Source organism: Coregonus lavaretus, assembly GCF_964263955.1.
Source record: "Coregonus lavaretus genome assembly, chromosome: 9".
NCBI lineage: Eukaryota > Metazoa > Chordata > Actinopteri > Salmoniformes > Salmonidae > Coregonus > Coregonus lavaretus.
The window spans coordinates 34,143,377-34,166,974 of NC_139996.1; the positions used below are offsets into that span (position 1 = coordinate 34,143,377).

Below are 23,598 nucleotides of genomic sequence, written 5' to 3' on the forward strand. Positions count from 1 at the left end.
GCCCTAGAAGATAAGTGATGTGAATGTCATGAAATGATGTGTTTGTGAATAAATTGCCGTACATGCTGGCGTGGCTGTTGAGCACATGGACAAAGTTTTAAGCATAAGGAGCCGAATGTGGAGTATGTAGCGATATCTGTGCCAACAAATTGTATTTGAATTCCATAATTTTGAATTTGTATTAGGATATTGAATTAGAATGTAATATTTAGGGCAGTCTAGTCTGGGGTGAGATTATTATTTGGGAGAGAGGTAGGCGCATTGCATGGAAAGTGAAAGTAAAACCTAACTATTTGCGCCTACAGGGTGGAGCTGGAGACGACCACATTGGCATTGCGCAATTGATTAATATTTGCGCATTTTGGAGAGCTGGGGAAAAGAAACCGAGGCTTCAGGGAGTTTCCCAAATTCGCTTTCTTCTAAGGGGGTTTTGCTCTGGGTATTGCTACGCGCAGATCATCTATTAAAGATGACAAATTGTGCCAATGTCACTAACCAGACACGCACGCGTTGTTTCCAAGCCTTGTAAGTCATTTGTGTGAACCATGTGTGCTTTTGGTCGTTGATGGTCATCCTGAAGATAACGGAGTGTTGAAGTGGCAAGTTTCGGTGGAGTTACAGCTGTGATTGGGCAGGTGAATATGGAAGTGCGATTTGTAACGCCTTGAGCAAATATTGGATGTGTTGTGTATTGCTGCGCTTAACCAACTTTAGTTATATGGTCTTATAAGACATGCTATTATTGAATATGAACGCTGAGGATGCAACCCGAAGGTGCTGTTTTGATATTGTAGGCTAAATGGCTAAATAATAAAGATCCCTGGGATCCATGATCCATAGGATAGATTATGTAACATTTACCCTCACACTTTAGAGGCATGTTATGTTGTTATTTGCCAGTGTAGGCTATGACTCTATTTGTTATGCATTTTATTGTTATATACCATGTGTCCATACATGTGATATATGTAAGTTATTTTTGGGGCACTGTCCTCTACTTTTCTCCAAGTTACAGCTGTGATGTGTGATACATTTTCTTATCAATTTTGTCATCATTTTCTGTACTTTTTTTGGAACTGATCATGGAAATTCATGTGAATGAATGATCACATCATTCACACCTCATTCACACGTGTCATGCCTACAGATGTGGGAATTACAGAATTCAAATGTCATTTGGATTCACATGTGAAGTTGAATCTTCATTCTTCACATACAAATATTAAGAAGTATATTCTCATTCATATGTGTCTTTTCGATATGATGTCATTGAATGACAGAGTATAGTTATGCATTTTTATATTATTCCAACTCATATTTTTTTATTTTGATGTCAGGAACATAATTTGGAGTGAATAAAGTGAAGAGTAGTGGAGGAATACACAGACTGGTGAGTCATTGTGATAATGACATGGTTTGGAGGGGTGTACTCAGACCTGACCTCTGACTGTCTCTCTAGATTGCCAATTAATTAAATCATAGATTTTATCACTGATATGTCCATTTTACATACTGTAACACCATGTATTTATAATTCTGTAATAACAATGGCTTTACTGCATTTCTTAGAGGTGAATGTGCGATATAGATACATTATTATTTTCATTAAGAAAGATGGCAGAGCATTTACAACCATTTATTGAAAGAATTCCTGGTTAAGTGAGGGAAAGTCATTCCTAGAGTGGAATTCTTTATGCATAGCCGCAGGAAGTAGGGGTGCTGAGGGTGCCCCCTTAAAAATCTGATATATATATATATATATATATATATATATATATATACATACATACATACAGTGGGGAGAACAAGTATTTGATACACTGCCGATTTTGCAGGTTTTCCTACTTACAAAGCATATAGAGGTCTGTAATTTTTTATCATAGGTACACTTCAACTGTGAGAGACGGAATCTAAAACAAAAATCCAGAAAATCACATTGTATGATTTTTAAGTAATTAATTTGCATTTTATTGCATGACATAAGTATTTGATACATCAGAAAAGCAGAACTTAATATTTGGTACAGAAACCTTTGTTTGCAATTACAGAGGTCATACGTTTCCTGTAGGTCTTGACCAGGTTTGCACACACTGCAGCAGGGATTTTGGCCCACTCCTCCATACAGACCTTCTCCAGATCCTTCAGGTTTCGGGGCTGTCGCTGGGCAATATGGACTTTCACCTCCCTCCAAAGATTTTCTATTGGGTTCAGGTCTGGAGACTGGCTAGGCCACTCCAGGACCTTGAGATGCTTCTTACGGAGCCACTCCTTAGTTGCCCTGGCTGTGTGTTTCGGGTCGTTGTCATGCTGGAAGACCCAGGCACGACCCATCTTCAATGCTCTTACTGAGGGAAGGAGGTTGTTGGCCAAGATCTCGCGATACATGGCCCCATCCATCCTCCCCTCAATACGGTGCAGTCGTCCTGTCCCCTTTGCAGAAAAGCATCCCCAAAGAATGATGTTTCCACCTCCATGCTTCACAGTTGGGATGGTGTTCTTGGGGTTGTACTCATCCTTCTTCTTCCTCCAAACACGGCGAGTGGAGTTTAGACCAAAAAGCTATATTTTTGTCTCATTAGACCACATGACCTTCTCCCATTCCCCCTCTGGATCATCCAGATGGTCATTGGCAAACTTCAGACGGGCCTGGACATGCGCTGGCTTGAGAAGGGGGACCTTGCGTGCGCTGCAGGATTTTAATCCAAGACGGCGTAGTGTGTTACTAATGGTTTTCTTTGAGACTGTGGTTCCAGCTCTCTTCAAGTCATTGACCAGGTCCTGCCGTGTAGTTCTGGGCTGATCCCTCACCTTCCTCATGATCATTGATGCCCCACGAGGTGAGATCTTGCATGGAGCCCCAGACTGAGGGTGATTGACCGTCATCTTGAACTTCTTCCATTTTCTAATAATTGCGCCAACAGTTGTTGCCTTCTCACCAAGCTGTTTGCCTATTGTCCTGTAGCCCATCCCAGCCTTGTGCAAGTCTACAATTTTTTTCCCCTGATGTCCTTACACAGCTCTCTGATCTTGGCCATTGTGGATAGGTTGGAGTCTGGTTGATTGAGTGTGTGGACAGGTGTCTTTTATACAGGTAACGAGTTCAAACAGGTGCAGTCAATACAGATAATGAGTGGAGAACAGGAGGGCTTCTTAAAGAAAAACTAACAGGTCTGTGAGAGCCGGAATTCTTACTGGTTGGTAGGTGATCAAATACTTATGTCATGCAATAAAATGCAAATAAATTACTTAAAAATCATACAATGTGATTTTCTGGATTTTTGTTTTAGATTCCGTCTCTCACAGTTGAAGTGTACCTATGATAAAAATTACAGACCTCTACATGCTTTGTAAGTAGGAAAACCTGCAAAATCGACAGTGTATCAAATACTTGTTCTCCCCACTGTGTATGTATATATGTATATATATATGTGTATATATATATATATATATATATATATATATATATATATATATATATATATATATATATATATATATATATATATATATATATACATATACAGTGCCTTCGGAAAGTATTCAGACCCCTTTACTTTTTCCACATTTTGTAACGTTACAGCCCTGTTTTAAAATTGATTAAATATAACAATTTCCTCAGCAATCTACACAGAAGACGCCATAATGGCAAATTGAAAACAGGTTTTTAGAAATGTTTGCAAATGTATTAAAAATAAAAAACTGAAATACCTTATTTACATAAGTATTCAGACCCTCAGGTGCATCTTGTTTCCATTGATCATCCTTGAGATGTTTCTACAACTTAATTGGAGTCCACCTGTGGTAAATTCAATTGATTGGACATTATTTGGAAAGGCACACACCTGTCTATATAAGGTCCCACAGTTGACAGTGCATTTCAGAGCAAAAACCAAGCCATGAGGTCGAAGGAATTGTCCGTAGAGCTCGAGATTGTTTTTTTCAGCGGCAGGGACTTGGAGACTAGTCAGGATTGAAGCAAAGATGAACAGAGCAAAGTACAGAGTGATCCTTGATGAAAACCTGCTCCAGAGCACTCAGTACCTCAGGACAACGCAAGTCTCTGAATGTCCTTCAGTGGCCCAGCCAGAGCCCGGACTTGAACCTGATCGAACATCTCTGGAGAGACCTGAAAAATAGCTGTGCAGCAACGCTCCCCATCCAACCTGACAGAGATTGAGAGGATCTGCAGAGAAAAATGGGAGAAACTCCCCAAATATAGATGTGCCATGCTTGTAGCGTCATACCCAAGAAGACATGATGCTATATATATATATATATATATATATATACACACTGAACAAAAATATAAATGCAACATGCAACAATTTCAACGATTTTACTTAGTTACGTACTGCCAAATTCTGTAAAACAACGTTGGAGGCAGCATATGGTAGATAAATTAACATTCAATTCTCTGCCAACAGGTCTGGTGGACATTCCTGCAGTCAGCATTCAAATTGCACGCTCCCTCAACTTGAGAGATCTGTGGCATTGTGTTGTGTGACAAAACTGCACATTTTAAAGTGGCCTTTTATTGTTCCCAGCACAAGGTCCACCTGCTGTTTAATCAGTTTCTTGATATGCCACACCTGTCAGGTGGATGGATTGTCTTGGCAAAGGAGAAATGCTCACTAACAGGGATGTAAACAAATTTGTCCACAAAATCTGAGAGAAATAAGCTTTTTTTGAGAAAAACATTTCTGACATCTTTTATTTTAGCTCATGAAATATGGAACCAACACTTTACATGTTGCGTTTATATTTTTGTTCAGTATATATATATATATATATATATATATATATATATATATATACACTATATGACCAAAAGTATGTGGACACCTGCTCGTCAAACATCTCATTCTAAAATCATGGGCATTAATATGGAGTTGGTCCCCCCTTTGCTGCTATAACAGCCTCCACTCTTCTGGGAAGGCTTTCCACTAGATGTTGGAACATTGCTATGGGGACTTGCTTCCATTCAGCCACAAGAGCATTAGTGAGGTCGGGCACTGATGTTGGGCTATTAGGCCTGGCTCGCAATCGGCGTTTCAATTCATCCCAAAGGTGTTCGATGGGGTTGAGGTCAGGGCTCTGTGCAGGCCAGTCATGTTCTTCCACACCGATCTCGACAAACCATTTCTGTATGGACCTCGCTTTGTGCACTGGGGCATTGTCATGCTGAAACAGGAAAGGGCCTTACCCAAACTGTTGCCACAAAGTTGGAAGCACAGAATCATCAAGAATGTCATTGTATGCTGTAGCATTAAGATTTCCCTTCACTGGAACTAAGGGGCCTAGACCGAACCATGAAAAACAGCCCCAGACTATTACTCCTCCTCCACCAAACTTTACAGTTGGCACTATGCATTTGGGCAGGTAGCGTTCTGCTGACATCCGCCAAATCTAGATTCGTACGTCGGACTGCCAGATGGTGAAGCGTGATTCATCACTCCAGAGAACGCGTTTCCACTGCTCTATAGTCCAATGGCGGCGAGCTTTACACCACTCCAGCCGACGCTTGGCGATCTTAGGCTTGTGTGCTGCTGCTCGGCCATGGAAACCCATTTCATGAAGCTCCCGACGAACAGTTATTGTGCTTCCAGAGGCAGTTTGGAACTCGGTAGTGAGTGTTGCAACCGAGGACAGACGATTGTTACGAGCTACGCGCTTCAGCACTTGGCGGTCCCGTTCTGTGAGCTTGTGTGGCCTACCACTTTGCGGCTGAGACGTTGTTGCTCCTAGACGTTTCCACTTCACAACAGCACTTACATTTGACCGGGGCAGCTCTAGCAGGGCAGAAAGTTGGCGAACTGACTTATTGGAAAGGTGGCAGCACGGTGCCACGTTGAAAGTCACTGAGCTCTTCAGTAAGGCCATTCTACTGCCAATGTTTGTCTATGGAGATTGCATGGCTGTGTGCTCGATTTTATACACCTGTCAGCAACGGGTGTGGCTGAAATAGCTGAATCCACTAATTTGAAGGGGTGACCACATACTTTTGGGCCTTTACTAGTCCTGTATTAGCGGACCGATACAGCCGTCTGTAGCACAGGCAAAAAAATAAAAAATCTCCCCCACCCCCAAACATCTTCCCGCAGCTATGTGTTTATGCACTGGTTTTGGCAATGCAGTGTTTCAATATTCAAACTTATTTTGGCATTAAGTGGTTGGTGGCCCTAGATGTACACACACGTCTGTCATCGAATGCCAACGTATACTGTACATTGATTATTTCCTGTCCTTTCAACTTGACAAGGGTATTGTGTTGTTCATAGCTATTCAGAACAAATCTGATTGAAACCAGTGAAGAAAGTGAATGTTGAACTGTCTAAAAAGGCCTGTCTGTGTGTGTTGCTGTTACAGGCTAACAAGGAGCGAGAAGGGCCTGGTGGTGCTCTGGAATAGTGTGCTCTGAGTCAGAGGCCTCCAGCGGGTTTAAACAGGGGCATACGTTGGAGCATGGTCCAGTCAACAGCCTGGCTCCTGGGAGCTCTATTGGGTAAGAGAAGTCCTGTGGTGCATGTGCATGTGTGAAGAATTGGGGGGCTTGCGAATGTCACTCTAACCTACAGCAACTGCCCTGGGAACTACGTATTAGGCCAAAGGCTAGAGTCTTGACATATTGTGGGGATGTAGTTGTGTGGGATCAGAACTGAGATTATGTTCCCGGGAGTTTAGTTTGACATAATGTATGTTATTCCTGGTTTCTTAAAAATGTATGTTTGTGTTGCAATGGGCTGGGCGAGGCGCCATCACTTCAGACACTTCTATGCCTACTGAGAGCTAAGAGGCCCTTAATAGTGTGAGGAAATACATCTGTCAGTAGAGACCGCTGGGAGTTTATAGTACCATATGTCTGTTCAGCAACTGAGCCCCAGTTGTCTTTGGACAGTGGTAAATCGAATGATGCATACCTTTTCCCATTGGGCACCCTCGTTTGCACATGTATGTAAGTAAAAGAAAGTCAAGCACACTGACATTCGTGGTCCTCTGTAGCTCAGCTGGTAGAGCACGGTGCTTGTAACGCCAAGGTAGTGGGTTCGATCCCCGGGACCACCCATACACAAAAATGTATGCACGCATGACTGTAAGTCGCTTTGGATAAAAGCGTCTGCTAAATGGCTTCTTTTTTTTTCTTTTTTTTTGTATATTCTACAAAGGGTTTAATGGACCACAAATGTTTCGGACAATAGACCTTCATCACGGTTTACACAAAGGTTGTTCTGCTATGGAGAAACCTCTAAAGTGTTCTCGTAAAAGAGATCAAAGCCCCCCCCCCCACCTTTAAACTGAAGAACTGTAACCCTAACCATAACTCATAATAGTCATAATAGACAAACAATGTGTATTTCAGAGAGCTCAAGCTAGAAAGTGCATAGGGGAGAGACTGTAGAAGACGTCTATAGGTCTGATCAGTTTCTATCTCAGATAGAGAGACCAAAAAAAAGTGTTGCATAGGTCCGGTTTCTGTTGCAAAAAAGCAGTTAAACCGAGGTATCTTTGTATCTAACCACGTCCTGTAACAGAGAGAAAGAAATACACACACAGGAGTAAAGAATGAGAGGAAGAACGTGTATTGAAAGCAAGAGAGGGGGGTTGGGTGAGTGAGGTATTTGATGCTTTGTGAAGTGTGCTGTGAGGTCTTGGGGTCTTTGCTGACTCTGAGTCTCTATACAGCCATCTGCATCCAAGCCCTCGACCACAGGATCTAACCACACACTGATCCACAACAGACTGGCTTTGGACTGCATGTAACCACTCACTCTGCCCCCCACGTTCTATGAAAAGGTGCTAGTCAGAGTTAGTTACTCCTGAGAAAAAATACCCTTTTGTCAAAATAGGCACTACTGTCTCAATCTGCGTTTAGACCACAGGACCAAACCAAATCCTGTGATCTCAAACATAATAGCAAAAATGTACCGCTGACCATGTCTGTATTGGATGTCTCCTGCACTTGACCACATGCATATTAAGGTGAAGTGTTTTAGAGGAGATTATTGTTGTGTGAAAATAAAGTGTTTACTCAGTATTGTAATCTGGCTCAGTTGGGGCATTCTCTTAGATTGGTGGATTCTCAGTGAGATGATGAGTCTGATGGAAAGAAGAGGTCATGGTTAGCAACCACAGATGTCTAGCTAGGAGCTATGGTCTGGCTTTGCACTGTGACAGTCTTAACATCTTTACTCATCTGAGTTCAGTTCTCACCACAATTATACCACTTCAATACTGCTATGAAACTGTTTTAGAATATTTAACTGCGTCAGTGAGTGACATGTTATATGATTTCATATGTATGTTGTGCCCCCTGTAGGTTTGATATGTGTACTACCTGTTTTGATGACACCCACAACTGCCCAGTGCACGTCTTTGAAGACATTGGAAAACAAACTCATAGGCAGAAGACGTAACATGGTAAGAAGGGGACAGGATATATTGGGACAGTTACAACAAGTTTGGAATATTAATGAAATTAGGCAAGACTACAGCATAGAATAATGACAATGACAGTTGATACATGTGGAGATTACATTAAAGGTGGTATTTTTCTACAAACACAATCTGACACCAAAATCTTTCCTGTCTTTTTAACAGAAGCACAATTTCCCCATTAATTACACCATCAGAGTTCACTATGAGGAGGTCTTCAAACTCAGCAACATCACCAGGCTGGTGAGTCCCTCCCTTTGTTTCCTAACCTTTATCATTATCACTGATCTAACTTAAGTAATGTGAAAAATCTACTTGTCACACCGCCCACTCACCCGTCGTCTACATTTACATTTTACATTTTAGTCATTTAGCAGACGCTCTTATCCAGAGCGACTTACAGGAGCACTACATTGCTTCCTTATTCTCCCTCCTTTATCTTCACTCTTATCACTCCATCAGTCCCCTAGCAACCAATTCCATAGCCCAAGTTCACGTAATAATACGGAATTCTCCTCGACCACGCACACCAATTGGGGAAAACAAACATTATTTCCCTTTCACACCCATTGTAAAAGAGTCAACATTGTAGTCGATCTTTTGTTTTTTTACACAATAAATGACAGGGAGGTCATACATATGGAGTGTGCGACTCTCTTTGTTTTTATAGCTTACAGTTTATTCACCGTTAGTAATCACCTCTACACTAAAGAATGTTCTCTGGGTGTGCGCCAGCTCTTGCTTTTTATACAGAAATAAGAAAACATGCCGAAAAGCTGATGTGTTGTTCAATGTACATACACTGCTCAAAAAAATAATAAGACATTTAACTTGTTTAATATAGTCCATTTGTAACTCCACGCACTACTTGTAGCTGTATAGTCCATTTGTTTGTGTTGTTGGTGTTGGCTAGCTTAATGTTCCGGTCGGTAGCTAGCTAGCACTCACTCATGTGGCTGCTAGTACCGTCATGAAAAGGGGCAATATTAACGTTTTTCTAAGTAGTGAGAACGCTCTGGAGCAGGCAATGTTGAAAAGTAATATTTAGACATGTTATACTTTTCTTAAATGTTGTTTTGTAATTGACTAAAACAAGCAGACAACAAGAAAATTGCGTTGAAAAGGGTCAAGTTTTTGCTGCGAGCCAATGGGGTAACGTAGGTAACTACACCTTGTTTTCCCCACAGGCAGGCGTTCTATCCAATGATGTATATAAACCACATAGTTACTAAACCCGAAGGTGCAATATCGCGAGAATTCTGGGAATGCTTTTGAAACAGACCAAACAGACCCGGCCGGGTTTTGAGAAGGCAATGAGATATATATTTTTTTCATTAGTTTGTTGATTTTCTCAAAATCTAAAGGCACAACCTAGATTCGAGCCAACGTCTTAAGTAGTTGAACATGTGACCGCCGTTAGACCCAACGCATGAGCTTAGCTAGCTAAAAGCCAATTTGTGCTTGATCAGAAAATTTGGTCGGAAGCTCCTTATGGAGGGTGTGACGCAATTGCGGAGCCTCCGGGGGCATGCAGAGGCCAAATTGAGCTCTGTACCGCATCGCCATGCACCCCCCAAATTTTGTAACAATGCGGAGGGCTCTGTATAGCTCCATACAGCTCCGCATTGACATTTGTATTTGTATTTATTAAGGATCCCCGTTAGCTGGCAGCAGCTACTCTTCCTGGGGTCCTGCAACATTAAGGCAGTTATATACAATTTAAAATATTACATGACATTATATTTCATAACACTTTACCCAATACATTTAGTGTGTTCCCTCAGGCCACTACTCCACTATCACATATTTACATCCATGTGTACGTGTGTGTATAGTGAGTGTCTATATGCATGTGTGTATGTACCTGTGTGTGTGTCTCTTCACAGTCCCCGCTGTTCCACAAGGTGTATTTTTACCTGTTTTTTAAAATCTGATTCTACTGCTATCAGTTAACTGATGTGGAATAGAGTTCCATGTAGTCATGGCTCTATGTAGTACGGTGCGCCTCCCATAGTCCGTTCTGGACTTGGGGACTGTGAAGAGACCTCTGGTGGCATCTCTTCTGGGATATGCATGGGTGTCCGAGCTGTGTGCCAGTATTCCAAACATGATTGGTTGACAGTAGCCGGGGGTGGGAGGTTCTGTATAAACACAAACTTACTTTCTTGCCAACTTCCTTCACAACAGCTCTGCTCAACAGCTCTGCACTGCTCCACAAAGTGCAATAAATATGAATGCCCTGACTTCTGTAGCGTAAATACTGCACGGCCAATGCAGATGTCAGATTGACCATGCAGCGCCTTTTAGCTAGCCATGACATTGCCTACAAGTGTCATCGGGGATTTCAATTGGAGAAGCAGTTTTAGCCTATCATCATACTGTACTGTCTTTGTATACACCCTGGATTGCTGATGCTATGTATTGGCCATTGAGAGACTTTGAAGCCACCTGACTGCAATATTGGCACTCCCCAGTAGGAGCAGTCCTCCATAGGAATAAATGGAATTCTACAGTATTTCAATTAAATGTTTCAAGGACAAAATTAAATGTATTTAACAATGTTTTTGTTATAGAGGGGACAGTAACATTAGTCATCTAAAAAAATTGTGGGGCAGTGCAAATAGTTCGGGTAGCCATGATTAGCTGTTCAGGAGTCTTATGACTTGGGGGTAGAAGCTGTTGAGAAGCCTTTTGGACCTAGACTTGGCGCTCCGGTACCGCTTGCCGTTAGGTAGCAGAGAGAACAGTCTATGACTAGGGTGGCTGGAGTCTTTGACAATTTTTAGGGCCTTCCTCTGACACTGCCTGGTATAGAGGTCCTGGATGGCAGGAAGCTTGACCCCAGTGATGTACTGGGCCGTACGCACTACCCTCTGTAGTGCCTTGCGGTCAGAGGCCGAGCAGTTGCCATACCAGGTGGTGATGCAACCAGTCAGGATGCTCTCGATGGTGCAGCTGTAGAACTTTTTGCATGTGGTTCATGCAATGGAATGTTTTTATTTCCTGCCTTTACTTCCAGCTTTGCTCCTATGGGTACATTAGTAATGGCCACCAGTCCACCCATTATGCCATCTTTGACTTGAATGGGGACGCCCATTCTATTTATTCTTATTTCTATGGCCATCACGTATAGACCCAGTTGGTATTAAATAGAACGTCGCAATCCTGCCTGCCTGTGGGGAAAACAACCTGTGGTTACTTAGGTTACCCCATTGGCTCACAACAAAAACTTGACCTTTTTCAAATGCAATTTTCTTGTTTGCTTGTTTTAGTAAATTACAAAACTACATTTAAGAAAAGTACAACATCCAACATTGCCTGCTTTTCAACATTGCCTGCTCCCTAGCGTTCTCACTACTTAGAAAAACGTAATATTGTAGGGATTCCCTCATGCTTCTTTTCATTACTATGCTAGCAGCCACTACAAGTAGTGAGTGGAGTTACAAACGGACTGTACTAAACAAGTTAAATGTCTTACCTGGGATTAAATGTTTTCCACACACCTAGCTACGTGTAGCCTACTTGGACACTGGGTCCCCACATTTCCCACTCTCCCACGACATAGCCTGAAGCCACAGGGCTCTTCTCGCAGACTCTATTTCCCTACGTGGGAGGAATGCGAAACGTAGGTCGGGATTTTTGACCTGGCTACATGTACATTGAACAGCACAGCAGCCTTTCGGCATGTTTTGTTAGTTCTGTATAACAAAAAATCAACGACTACGTTTTTGGTGGTCAATAGAAATGGGGGTCAATAGAACATAATGTTGGTTTTCCCCAATTTGTGGGCGTGGTCGAGGGGAATTCCTTATTATTACGTGAATACCGACTGGGGCTATCCTGAACATTTTTGAAGTGAGTCAGGAAAAAGAAATTGCTATGAGAATCCCTAGAGACTCTGAGGGCAGACTTCATCCTAAAAGTGAACAAGGAAATAAAAGGAGGCTTTCTGTTCTACATGGATGATCCTAATGCTTGGCACAAAGCTCTCCGCAAGACCAACAATTAACTTAAAATGTCAGAAAACCTAACAATGAGGCACTCCCAAATTTAACATTAATATTTATAATAACGGCACTGTGATGGTTCAAGGCTCGGAGGCCAGTCTGGATCAATTTGTCCACTCCTTCGACAAAATAAAACCTATTGTGGCTGAACTTAAAACCTCTCCACTGTCAGTACCTACAACAGCCTCCACTCTCTCTGTGCCCCAGTATGTAGTCCCCAGTGTCCCTCTCCCTCCCTCACCTGCAGCAGACATAGCCCTGAGCATGCCTCTCTCACACGGGACACCTGCAGTACCACAGCATCTTATAGAGGAGGAGATCAGCCTGGTGCGTCAGCATAGGGATGAGATCTGTGAGCTGCAGTGTGCAATGAAAAATGTTGAGGAGGACAACCAGGCTCTCAGGATGGAAGTGCACAGTCTTAGAGAGGAACTGTCCAGCACAGTCAACACCAGCCACATGCAGGACCTGCAGAAGGAGCTACATGAGCGAAGGCAGGAATTTCTCAGCCACCACCATCCACTCTACAAAGAGTCGCACAAAAACCCAGGACCAAGCCAACAGCTGAATCAGAACCCACCAACCAAGCAGCCCAACCAACCAACATAACCAACCAATTCACCAACCAAGCTGACCCCCTCCGTCCCCATCTCACAGCCTGTAATTAGCCATATGTCAAATCAAATTTCATGGGGTCCCAATCTTTAAATATTTCTGTTCCCAAGAAATGTTTGCTCCTGGTTGTAGATGTGTCCTAAACCAGAATACACATGTATTTGTTGCTGGGTTTTACTCAATTGATCTCAAAACCCACATGGCTAAATGGGATAAACCCTGTTAACTCCTCATTGATTGATTTAATTCTTACTAATAACCCCCATAAATATTTGTCTAGTGGAGTATTTGCATATGATCTCAGTGATCATAGTCCCATAGTATGTATTAGAGATACGAAACAGCAAAATACTAATCCTCATTTAATTAAGAAGATAACTTTTTAAAATGTATCTCAAGGGTTTTTACATGGCATGTTATACTCTGATTTAGCCACTGTCTCTTGTATTCCTAACCCTGAGTTGGCTCTAGAAAATTGATCCTCCATATTTATTCCTCTGGCAGATAAACACACCCCTTTTAAACAATTCAGAGTCAAAGATAGATCTAACCCTTGGTTTTCTTCGGAGCTATCTGAGCTCATTCAGATGAGACATCAGGCCTGGGCCAAAGCAAGGAAAACTGACTGTGGTGGACTGGCAATCTTTCAGACAATTGAGAAACAGATGTACTATCTCGAATAAGAAGCTAAATCAAGCTACCTTTTAAGCTCTATCTCTGATTGCTGGGGATCCTTCAAAATTTGGGAAAACAGTAAATGCACGGAAGCGTACAAATTCCTCTTCTTCCCTACCTAAGAGAGTTATGTCTGACTCTGGCATCATAACTGAGAAGAATGGGATAAGTGATGCTTTTAATCAATCGGCAGGCTTTTTATTTAAGACAAACGGTGGTTTAATTGACCCTGGTCAGACAATCGACTGCTCTTCCCTCTGCCAGCCTCTAGCTGACTCAAATCAAATCACATTTTATTTGTCACATGCGCCAAATACAACAGTTTACCGTGAAATGCTTACTTACAAGCCCTCAACCAACAATGCAGTTCAAGAAAGAGTTAAGAAAATATTTACTAAATAAACTAAAGTAAAACAAAATAACAATAACGTGGCTATATACAGAGGGTACCGGTACCGAGTCAATGTGCGGGGGTACAGGTTAGTCGAGGTAATTTGTACATGTAGGTAGGGGTAAAGTGCTGCCCTCTTCATTGACCTGTCAAAGGCCTATTTATTGCCTTACCTCCATAACTTGCTACATTTGCACACACACTATATATATTTTCTGTTGTATTTTTGACTTTATGTTTTGTTTTATCCCATATGTAACTCTGTGTTGTTGTTTTTATCGCACTGCTTTGCTTTATCTTGGCCAGGTCGCAGTTGTAAATGAGAACTTGTTCTCAACTGGCTTACCTGGTTAAATAAAAGGTGAAATTAAAAATTAAAAAATACATAAAAAGGCTTTCGATACTGTTGATCACTCACTACTAATTCAGAGGCTTTCCTCAATTGGCCTAGACCAGGCTGCATGTAACTGGTTTTAAAATTACTTGACAGATAGAACTCAATGTATATCTACTGATGGTGTTAAATCAGGTTTCCTAGATATTACGAAAGGTGTCCCGCAGCGATTGATTTTGGGTCCTGTACTTTTTACTCTTTATATTAACAATATCGACTTGTCTGTAAAAAAATGTAACCTGCACTTGTATGCCAATGATACTGTTGTGTATGCTATTGCCCACACCGTTGACCATGCTCTATCTGAACTACAGTCTGCCTTCATTGTATTACAGAAAAACTTTATTGACCTGAAATTAGTACTGAATGCAGGTAAAATTAAGTATATGTTGTTCTCTAGAGCACATAAAAATAACTATGTACTTTGGATGGTGTCCATATTGATCGTGTCCCTGCTTACAAATATCTGGGCATCTGAATAGATGAAAAGCTGTCTTTTAAAAAGCATATTGATGAGTTAGAAATAGGTCCTGCCTCTCACTAAATAGTAGAAAGCCGATTATTCAGTCAACGTTCTTATTGGTCCTAGACTATGGCGACATCATCTATATGAATGTACCTGCCACTTCATTAAAGTTGTTAGATGCAGTTTATCATAGCGCACTGCGCTTTATTACGGGCGACAATTTTAGTACTCATCACTGCATTCTCTACCAGAAAGTTGGTTGGCCCTCTTTGATGTCACATAGGTTGATACATTGCTATGTTTTCATTTATAAAGCCCTTTTACAAAATATCTCACTGTTCCTAACATCTTTACTAAACTTTAGACATACGAGTTACCACACCTGGTCTCAGGTATGGCTAACTCTTGAAATTCTGGAAGTTAGGTAAATCAGCTTTTAGTTTTCTTGCACCTTATTTGTGGAACAATCTTTAAAAAATTCTTAAATACACTGCTCAAAAAAATAAAGGGAACACTTAAACAACACAATGTAACTCCAAGTCAATCACACTTCTGTGAAATCAAACTGTCCACTTAGGAAGCAACACTGATTGACAATACATTTCACATGCTGTTGTACAAATGGAATAGACAACAGGTGGAAATTATAGGCAATTAGCAAGACACCCCCAATAAAGAAGTGGTTCTGCAGGTGGTGACCACAGACCACTTCTCAGTTCCTATGCTTCCTGGCTGATGTTTTGGTCACTTTTGAATGCTGGCGGCGCTTTCACTCTAGTGGTAGCATGAGACGGAGTCTACAACCCACACAAGTGGCTCAGGTAGTGCAGCTCATCCAGGATGGCACATCAATGCGAGCTGTGGCAAGAAGGTTTGCTGTGTCTATCAGCGTAGTGTCCAGAGCATGGAGGCGCTACCAGGAGACAGGCCAGTACATCAGGAGACGTGGAGGAGGCCGTAGGAGGGCAACAACCCAGCAGCAGGACCGCTACCTCCGCCTTTGTGCAAGGAGGAGCAGGAGGAGCACTGCCAGAGCCCTGCAAAATGACCTCCAGCAGGCCACAAATGTGCATGTGTCTGCTCAAACGGTCAGAAACAGACTCCATGAGGGTGGTATGAGGGCCCGACGTCCACAGGTGGGGGTTGTGCTTACAGCCCAACACCGTGCAGGACGTTTGGCATTTGCCAGAGAACACCAAGATTGGCAAATTCGCCACTGGCGCCCTGTGCTCTTCACAGATGAAAGCAGGTTCACACTGAGCACATGTGACAGAGTCTGGAGACGCCGTGGAGAACGTTCTGCTGCCTGCAACATCCTCCAGCATGACCGTTTTGGCGGTGGGTCAGTCATGGTGTGGGGTGCCATTTCTTTGGGGGGCCGCACAGCCCTCCAGGTACCGAGATGAGATCCTCAGACCCCTTGTGAGACCATATGCTGGTGCGGTTGGCCCTGGGTTCCTCCTAATGCAAGACAATGCTAGACCTCATGTGGCTGGAGTGTGTCAGCAGTTCCTGCAAGAGGAAGGCATTGATGCTATGGACTGGCCCGCCCGTTCCCCAGACCTGAATCCAATTGAGCACATCTGGGACATCATGTCTCGCTCCATCCACCAACGCCACTGTCCAGGAGTTGGCGGATGCTTTAGTCCAGGTCTGGGAGGAGATCCCTCAGGAGACCATCCGCCAACTTATCAGGAGCATGCCCAGGCGTTGTAGGGAGGTCATACAGGCACGTGGAGGCCACACACACTACTGAGCCTCATTTTGACTTGTTTTAAGGACATTACATCAAAGTTGGATCAGCCTGTAGTGTGGTTTTCCACTTTAATTTTGAGGGTGACTCCAAATCCAGACCTCCATGGGTTGATAAATTTGATTTCCATTGATCATTTTTGTGTGATTTTGTTGTCAGCACATTCAACTATGTAAAGAAAAAAGTATTTAATAAGATTATTTCATTCATTCAGATCTAGGATGTGTTGTTTAAGTGTTCCCTTAATTTTTTTGAGCAGTGTATGATGTTTTGGTGCCACTAGGGCAATTCAGAAAGCTGATTGAGGACCTTACTACTGATGAATGTGTTTTTATTTTTTATTACCGTGTTTTTCTTTCTTTCTGCTTGCATTTTGTATTTATATTTTGATGTGTGTATTTTCTGTAATTTATGTAATTCAGGGCTCATCTGTAAAAGAGACCTTGGTCTCAGTATGACTCCTTGATAAAATAAATAAAACATCTCGATCTGTTCCTCCCCCATCCCACTCCAATCTACCACACTTCTTTCTCTTCTCTCTGTACCTCCAGAGGGCAAGGGTGGAGGATCTGGAAGACGGGGACCTGCAGGATGTGTGGCTGTTGGTCAACCAGGAGGTGTTGAAGAGGATCCTGAGGGTCTTGCCAGAGAGACACCCCTCCTACAAGTACACCGCCGACCTGGAGGATCTCTTCAGGAAGGTCCAGCAGGTGTTCCCAACACAGAGTGATGAGGTGTGTAAGACCGGACATAGTGTCACAATCACTGTTCTGCCCATCTCTCTGTTTGAACAAACTTATCTCATAATGGCCATGTATGTTTATCTCTCAGAGAGAGCCACCAGAGCGAATAGAGGAGATCTACAAAAGAGTGAAGGATATTGACTCAAAAGGCTGGAGGTTCGTGACCCCCAAATCTCTGTTGGATAACTGCTATCGGACAATGCACTGTCTCTTCAAAGACTGCTTTCCCAGTGAAGAGGGAGAGCAAGACTGTGAGTGCACTTCATTCCCTTACTGTACTTCCTCTCTTCCATTACCTCTTAACTCTGCCCTCTCTAATTCAATTACCCACTGTCCATCAAGAGTGTACTTTTCCAGACATGCAGTTTTCATTCATCCCTCCTCTTGTAACATGAGTCTTAACTACTAGTGAAAGTGTGACAGAAGTCAGATGATACACTATATATACAAAAGTATGTGGACACCCCTTCAAATTAGTGGATTCGGCTATTTCAGCCACACCTGTTGCTGACAGGTGTATAAAATTGAGCACACAGCCATGCAATCACCATAGACAAACATTGGCAGTTGAATGGCCTTACAGAAGAGCTCAGGGACTTTCAACGTGGGACCATCATAGGATGCCATCTTTCCAGTCAGTTCGTCAAATTTCTGCCCTGCTAGAGCTGCCCCGGTCAACTGTAAGTGCTGTTATTGTGAAGTGGAAACATCTAGGAGCAACAATGGCTCAGCCGCCAAGTGGTAGGCCACACAAGCTCACAAAACGGGACCGCCGAGTAAGCGCGTAGCGCATAAAAATCGCCTGTCCTCGGTTGCAACACTCACTACCGAGTTCCAAACTGCCTCTGGAAGCAACGTCAGCACAAGAACTGTTCGTCGGGAGCTTCATGAAATGGGTTTCCATGGCCGAGCAGGCGCACACAAGATCACCATGCGCAGTGAAAACGCCTTCTCTGGAGTGATGAATCACGCTCTACCATCTGGCAGTCCGACGGACGAATCTGGGTTTGGTGGATGCCTGGAGAACGCTACCTGCCCAAATGCATAGTCCCAACTGTAAAGTTTGGTGGAGGAATAAGGGTGTGGGGCTGTTTTTCATGTTTCGAGCTCGGCCCCTTAGTTCCAGTGAAGGGAAATCTTTACGCTACAGCAGACAATTACATTCTAGATGATTCTGTGCTTCCAACTTTGTGGCAACAGTTTGGGGAAGGCCCTTTCCTGTTTCAGCATGACAATGCCCCCGTGTTACAAAGGGAGGTCCATACAGAAATGGTTTGTCGAGATTGGTGTGGAAGAACTTGACTGGCCTGCACAGAGCCCTGACCTCAACCCCAGCGAACGCCATATTAATGCCCATGGTTTTGGAATAAGATGTTCGACGAGCAGGTGTCCACATACTTTTGGCCATGTAGTGTATGTTAGAATAACAAGTAGTGCATTAGACGTTAAATGCACTATGCGTTATGTGGGTTGAATGCTGTAGCAACACAAAATAAAACAATTAATGAAGGGTCATGATGGTAGTGATTGCCCATTACTTCTTATCACTTATTAACCATAATTTATTCACATTACTTTACTTTAATACAATATTTTAGTTGTTCTGTATATTACATTTGTTTTATTTGATGAATGTATTATTTAATTCCAAGTCATCATCTCATCTCTATAGAGCTGCTGCCTATGCTGTCTGACAAAATCACTATTTTAGTAGTTCTTCAAAGTAAATAAGGCATAGTTGTATGACTGCTGAATACCAAAAGTGGGCATTTTCCCCAGGAACACAAACCTACTCAACTGGTTTGGCATACTGTATGGGCTTGTTGTGTTCATTGTGTCTCTTCAGTGTCTGTAGACACTATGTTCTTATTCAACACTGTAGTACCCATTGAGGTCTGTGCCATAAAAGGACTTGGACATGCCTGTCAATATATAATATATAATATAATAATATAATATAATAATATATAATATTATTATATGTTAGCCTATTTATTAATCATTTACACGTCCTATATCAGTAAGACATAGCTATGTGTTGCCTTGTTAGTCAACCCCTTAGATGAAAGGGTTAATATAAAGAAAGATAAATCATGTCAGACCGTGGGAAAGACGTTACACTGGCTGATTTCGACACTATCTTAAAGGGGAAGGTGAGGTGTTGGCTGCTTCCCACACGTCTTGCCAGGCCTCTTACTGTTTTCTTTGTCTTTACATGTATAGCATAGAGCCGTGGACATGTTCTGTTAACGCCTGTTAACACGTCTGAATCATTCACGATTAACTACACAGCACTTCTTAAGGTTGATCTGTTCCCTATTTTACAGAGAGATCAGTGGAGTTGTTGAGGCTATAGCACATCTGTTAACAAATCAATTGAAGGGCTTTCCATATGAAAAATATAAGGCAGGAAGGAGTATAAAGCACTCATGTGAGGAACATGAATAATGAATATAAAAACAGCAATAACATTGCAACAGAAAAATAGAGCGAATAGGTTAAGGGCTTGCTTCATGGCTAGGATGTTCAAAGCAGACCAAAAAAAGTTTCATGAAGTGTCATTGATCATTAGAAACAGTTGGTATGATTTTATCAGAAATATTTAGGTATGATTTTATAATGATTAATCTGTCACTTACACAATTTTCTTCCCTCAGATTGTGCTTTATCTCACTGGCGGAAGGGCAGAAAGAGACAACTACAGTAAACCTGAGGAGGGCGCTATTTCCAACCAGTGGCAATGAGTGTACAAAACATTATGAACACCCGCTCTTTCCATTACATAGACTGACCAGGTGAATCCAGATGAAAGCTATGATCCCTTATTGATGTCACTTGTTAAATCCACTTCAATCAGTGTAGGTGAAGGGGAGGAGGCAGGTTAAATAAGGATTTCTAAGCCTCGAGACAATTGAGACATGGATTGTGTATGTGTGCCATTCAGAGGGTGAATGGGCAAGACAAAATATTGAAGTGCCTTTGAACAGGATATGGTAGTAGGTGCCAGGCGCACTGGTTTGTGTCAAGAACTGTAATGCTGCCGGGTTTTTCACGCTCAACAATTTTCTGTGTATCAAGAATGGTCCACCACCTAAAGGACATCCAGCCAACTTGACACAACTGTGGGAAGCATTGGAGTCAACATGGGCCAGCATCCCTGTGGAAGGCTTTTGACACCTTGTAGAGTCCATGCCCCGATGAATTGAGGCTGTTCTGAGGGAAAAGGGGGGGCAACTCAATATTAGGAAGGTGTTCTTAATGTTTTGTCCAATCAGTGTACTGTATGTCCAATGTTGCAGTTGATCTGCATGTCAGTCCCTTCCTTGTGAAATTCTGATCTAGTTGCACCAACAATATATCCCAAAACTGTCCAGCAACAAAACTTCATCTGCAGCTGTGCACATCACCATCAGTACATTCCCTGTGGCCTTTGCAGCTTTATCCTCTAACCATTATTGCCTCTGCTTGTCTACAGTTTTTTTTTACTCATCATTCATTACCTCTTATGTTGTGTTCTACTTTGAAAGAGATATTTGATTGTTTTCATATGTATATTTATAATATATTGTCTGCTGATGTTTATGTTGTGTTTAGACAGTTGTATGGTATAGGGCAGGTGGCTATGCTCAAGCAGAGCCCGATATGGCATTTATATATTTTTTACTTTTTTGCAATCAGGGAACACTTATAAGTGACATAGGAATTAGCAACTGTTGCCCAATGTACAAAAATAAGAACACAAACATAGCCAGCTACTCTCATCTCTGACTGTTTCTCTTTATGAATATTATAGTAAATGTGTTCATTTAAAACAATGATGATATTTCTCTGTTCTATGTTTTCTATAAATTGCTTTAAGATGTTTTGCTGACTTGCAGGCATAGTCAGTGAATTCTTTGGCATTATTCACATGCTGAAATAAAGCTATTATTTGTGCAAATCTATTCCAGGTTCAACAAGTTCAGACATATTGCATTTATGCTGTATGATTGATTGTGGTCAGATTACATCAATTGTTTATATACACAAGAGATTGTTTACATGCACACTAATAATTGGATATGAAACTGATTATGGCAGTAGACAGATTATGCAATAATCATGTCACACCTTACTCTGTTTATCTTAATCGGTGTGAGGTCAAACCCCTGTTTTTCTGTGCAATCTTTCAAATTATTAAAACAACAAACACCTTAGTCGGCGTTCCAGCGGTGTATTTGATATGCGCATGTGCTAGCACCAGCCAAGTGAGCCTCCCTCTTTAGCGCGAGTTATGTGTGTTCAGAACAACTGACTGTATGTATGCCTGTAGTTTTCACATACAAACTTTATATGTCCAAACTCCGAATCAAATATGCTTCACAAAAATAACATGGCTGCTGTGGTAGAACGTTTATTTTGATTGCGATTTTCTGCAAACTATCAGAGTGCCCTCAGCCCACGATGTACTCTTAAAGGAGTAGTTCACTATTTTACAACTTGGTGTTAGACGGTTCCTCACCTTGAAAGTAATCTATGGGCTGGGAAAAACTGTAATCCATGGTCCAGTTGTCTTTAAACAGCCATTACAAACTTCAGGTAACTTTAGCCACCGATAGCTAAAAATTATAGAAGTGATGGGGGCATGTGAGCATTTAATTAATCAACATGGCACCATCATAGGATGATCCTTTTCCAACAAGTCAGTTCATAAAGTTTCTGCCCTGCTAGAGCTGACCCGGTCAACTGTAAGTGCTGTTATTGTGAAGTGGAAATGTCTAGGAGCAACAACGGCTCAGCCGTGAAGTAGTAGGCCACACAAGCTCAGAACGGGACCACAGAGTGCTGAAGAAAATTGTCCTCGGTTGCAACACTCACTACCGAGTTCCAAACTGCCTCTGGAAGCAAGGTCAGCACAATAACTGTTAGTCGGGAGCATGAAATGGGTTTCCATGGCCGAGCAGCCACACACAAGCCTAAGATCACCATGCGCAATGCCAAGCATCGGCTGGAGTAGTGTAAAGCTTGCTGCCATTGCCATACGGATGAATCTGGGTTTGGTGGATGCCAGGAGAACGCTACCTGCCCCAATGTATAGTGCCAACTGTGAAGTTTGTTGGAGGAGGAATAAAGGCCCCTTAGTTCCAGTGAAGGGAAATCTTAACGCTACAGCATACAATGACATTCTAGATGATTCTGTGCTTCCAACAGTTTGGGGAAGGCCCTTTCCTGTTTCAGCATGACAATGCCCCCGTGCAGAAAGCGAGGTCCATACAGAAATGGTTTGTCGAGATCAGTGTGGAAGAACTTGACTGGCCTGCACAGAGCCTTCATCTCAACCCCATCTGTCACATCTACTCCTGCTCCTCCCCTCCGATGTTCAACGTCGCCAGTTTACTAACCACCGGCCCTGGCTGCCCATCATTACGCACACCTGCGCCTCATCATCAGGCACACCTGGACTCTATCACCTTCCTGATTACTCCCCATATATATAGCACTCTGTTGTTATTTTACATTTTAGTCATTTAGCAGACGCTCTTATCCAGAGCGACTTACAGTTAGTGAGTGCATACATTTTCATACTGGCCTCCCGTGGGAAACGAACCCACAACCCTGGCGTTGCAAGCGCCATGCTCTACCAACTGAGCTAAATGGGACTTATTTCCCATCAGGCGTTATTGACTCATTCCATGTCCCGACGCTACTCCTGTTTTTGTATTGTTTATTGTTCGTGTTCTATTAAACTCTCCAACTGCACCTGCTTCCTGACTCCCAGCATCTACGTTACAGAATAACGCTTCCATATTATGGAAGCAGAAGTTGATCAAGGCTTCTCCCAGATGGTCAGCGAACAGGGAAACGTACTTCGCCAACACCAAGACCAGCTGGCTCAACTGGGGACGGCTATGGAAGAGGTCCTCCGCGTTCTGCAGTGTCTCGACGTTACCCAAGGGGCAACACCTCCCTCGGGCGGAGGATTATCTACCACCAGTCGACCTAGCAAAACAGTATCCCAGCCCATCCAGCAGTCTGTCCAGGTCCAGTGCTCCCTCTATTTTACTCATCAGATGGGAGCCCCCACCACCGAGAGATCCAAGGTTGCCACGGTTATTTCCCTGCTGACTGGACGGGCGTTGGAGTG

At 42.5% G+C, this 23,598-nt stretch overlaps 1 protein-coding gene across 1 annotated transcript; it reads left to right on the plus strand.

Moving 5' to 3' along the window:
- Nucleotides 1-329: 329 nt before the first annotated feature.
- Nucleotides 330-21,669, plus strand: il34 (interleukin 34). The gene is made up of 7 exons (XM_084168202.1): nucleotides 330-635; nucleotides 6,367-6,502; nucleotides 8,315-8,415; nucleotides 8,596-8,673; nucleotides 17,283-17,465; nucleotides 17,563-17,725; nucleotides 20,132-21,669. The coding sequence occupies exons 2-7, from the start codon at nucleotides 6,463-6,465 to the stop codon at nucleotides 20,179-20,181; spliced, it is 615 nt and encodes a 204-aa protein (XP_084024328.1). The 5' UTR covers nucleotides 330-635; nucleotides 6,367-6,462; the 3' UTR covers nucleotides 20,182-21,669.
- Nucleotides 21,670-23,598: the final 1,929 nt, after the last annotated feature.

What these genes read in the sequence shown, in the direction of transcription:
- il34 (XM_084168202.1), top strand. Translation starts at nt 6,463, where the DNA reads ATGGTCCAGTCAACAGCCTGGCTCCTGGGAGCTCTATTGG. An exon ending in GCTCCTGGGAGCTCTATTGG is followed by an intron (nt 6,503 to 8,314) that starts GTAAGAGAAGTC and finishes TGCCCCCTGTAG; the next exon opens with GTTTGATATGTGTACTACCT. An exon ending in TCCCAACACAGAGTGATGAG is followed by an intron (nt 17,466 to 17,562) that starts GTGTGTAAGACC and finishes TTTATCTCTCAG; the next exon opens with AGAGAGCCACCAGAGCGAAT.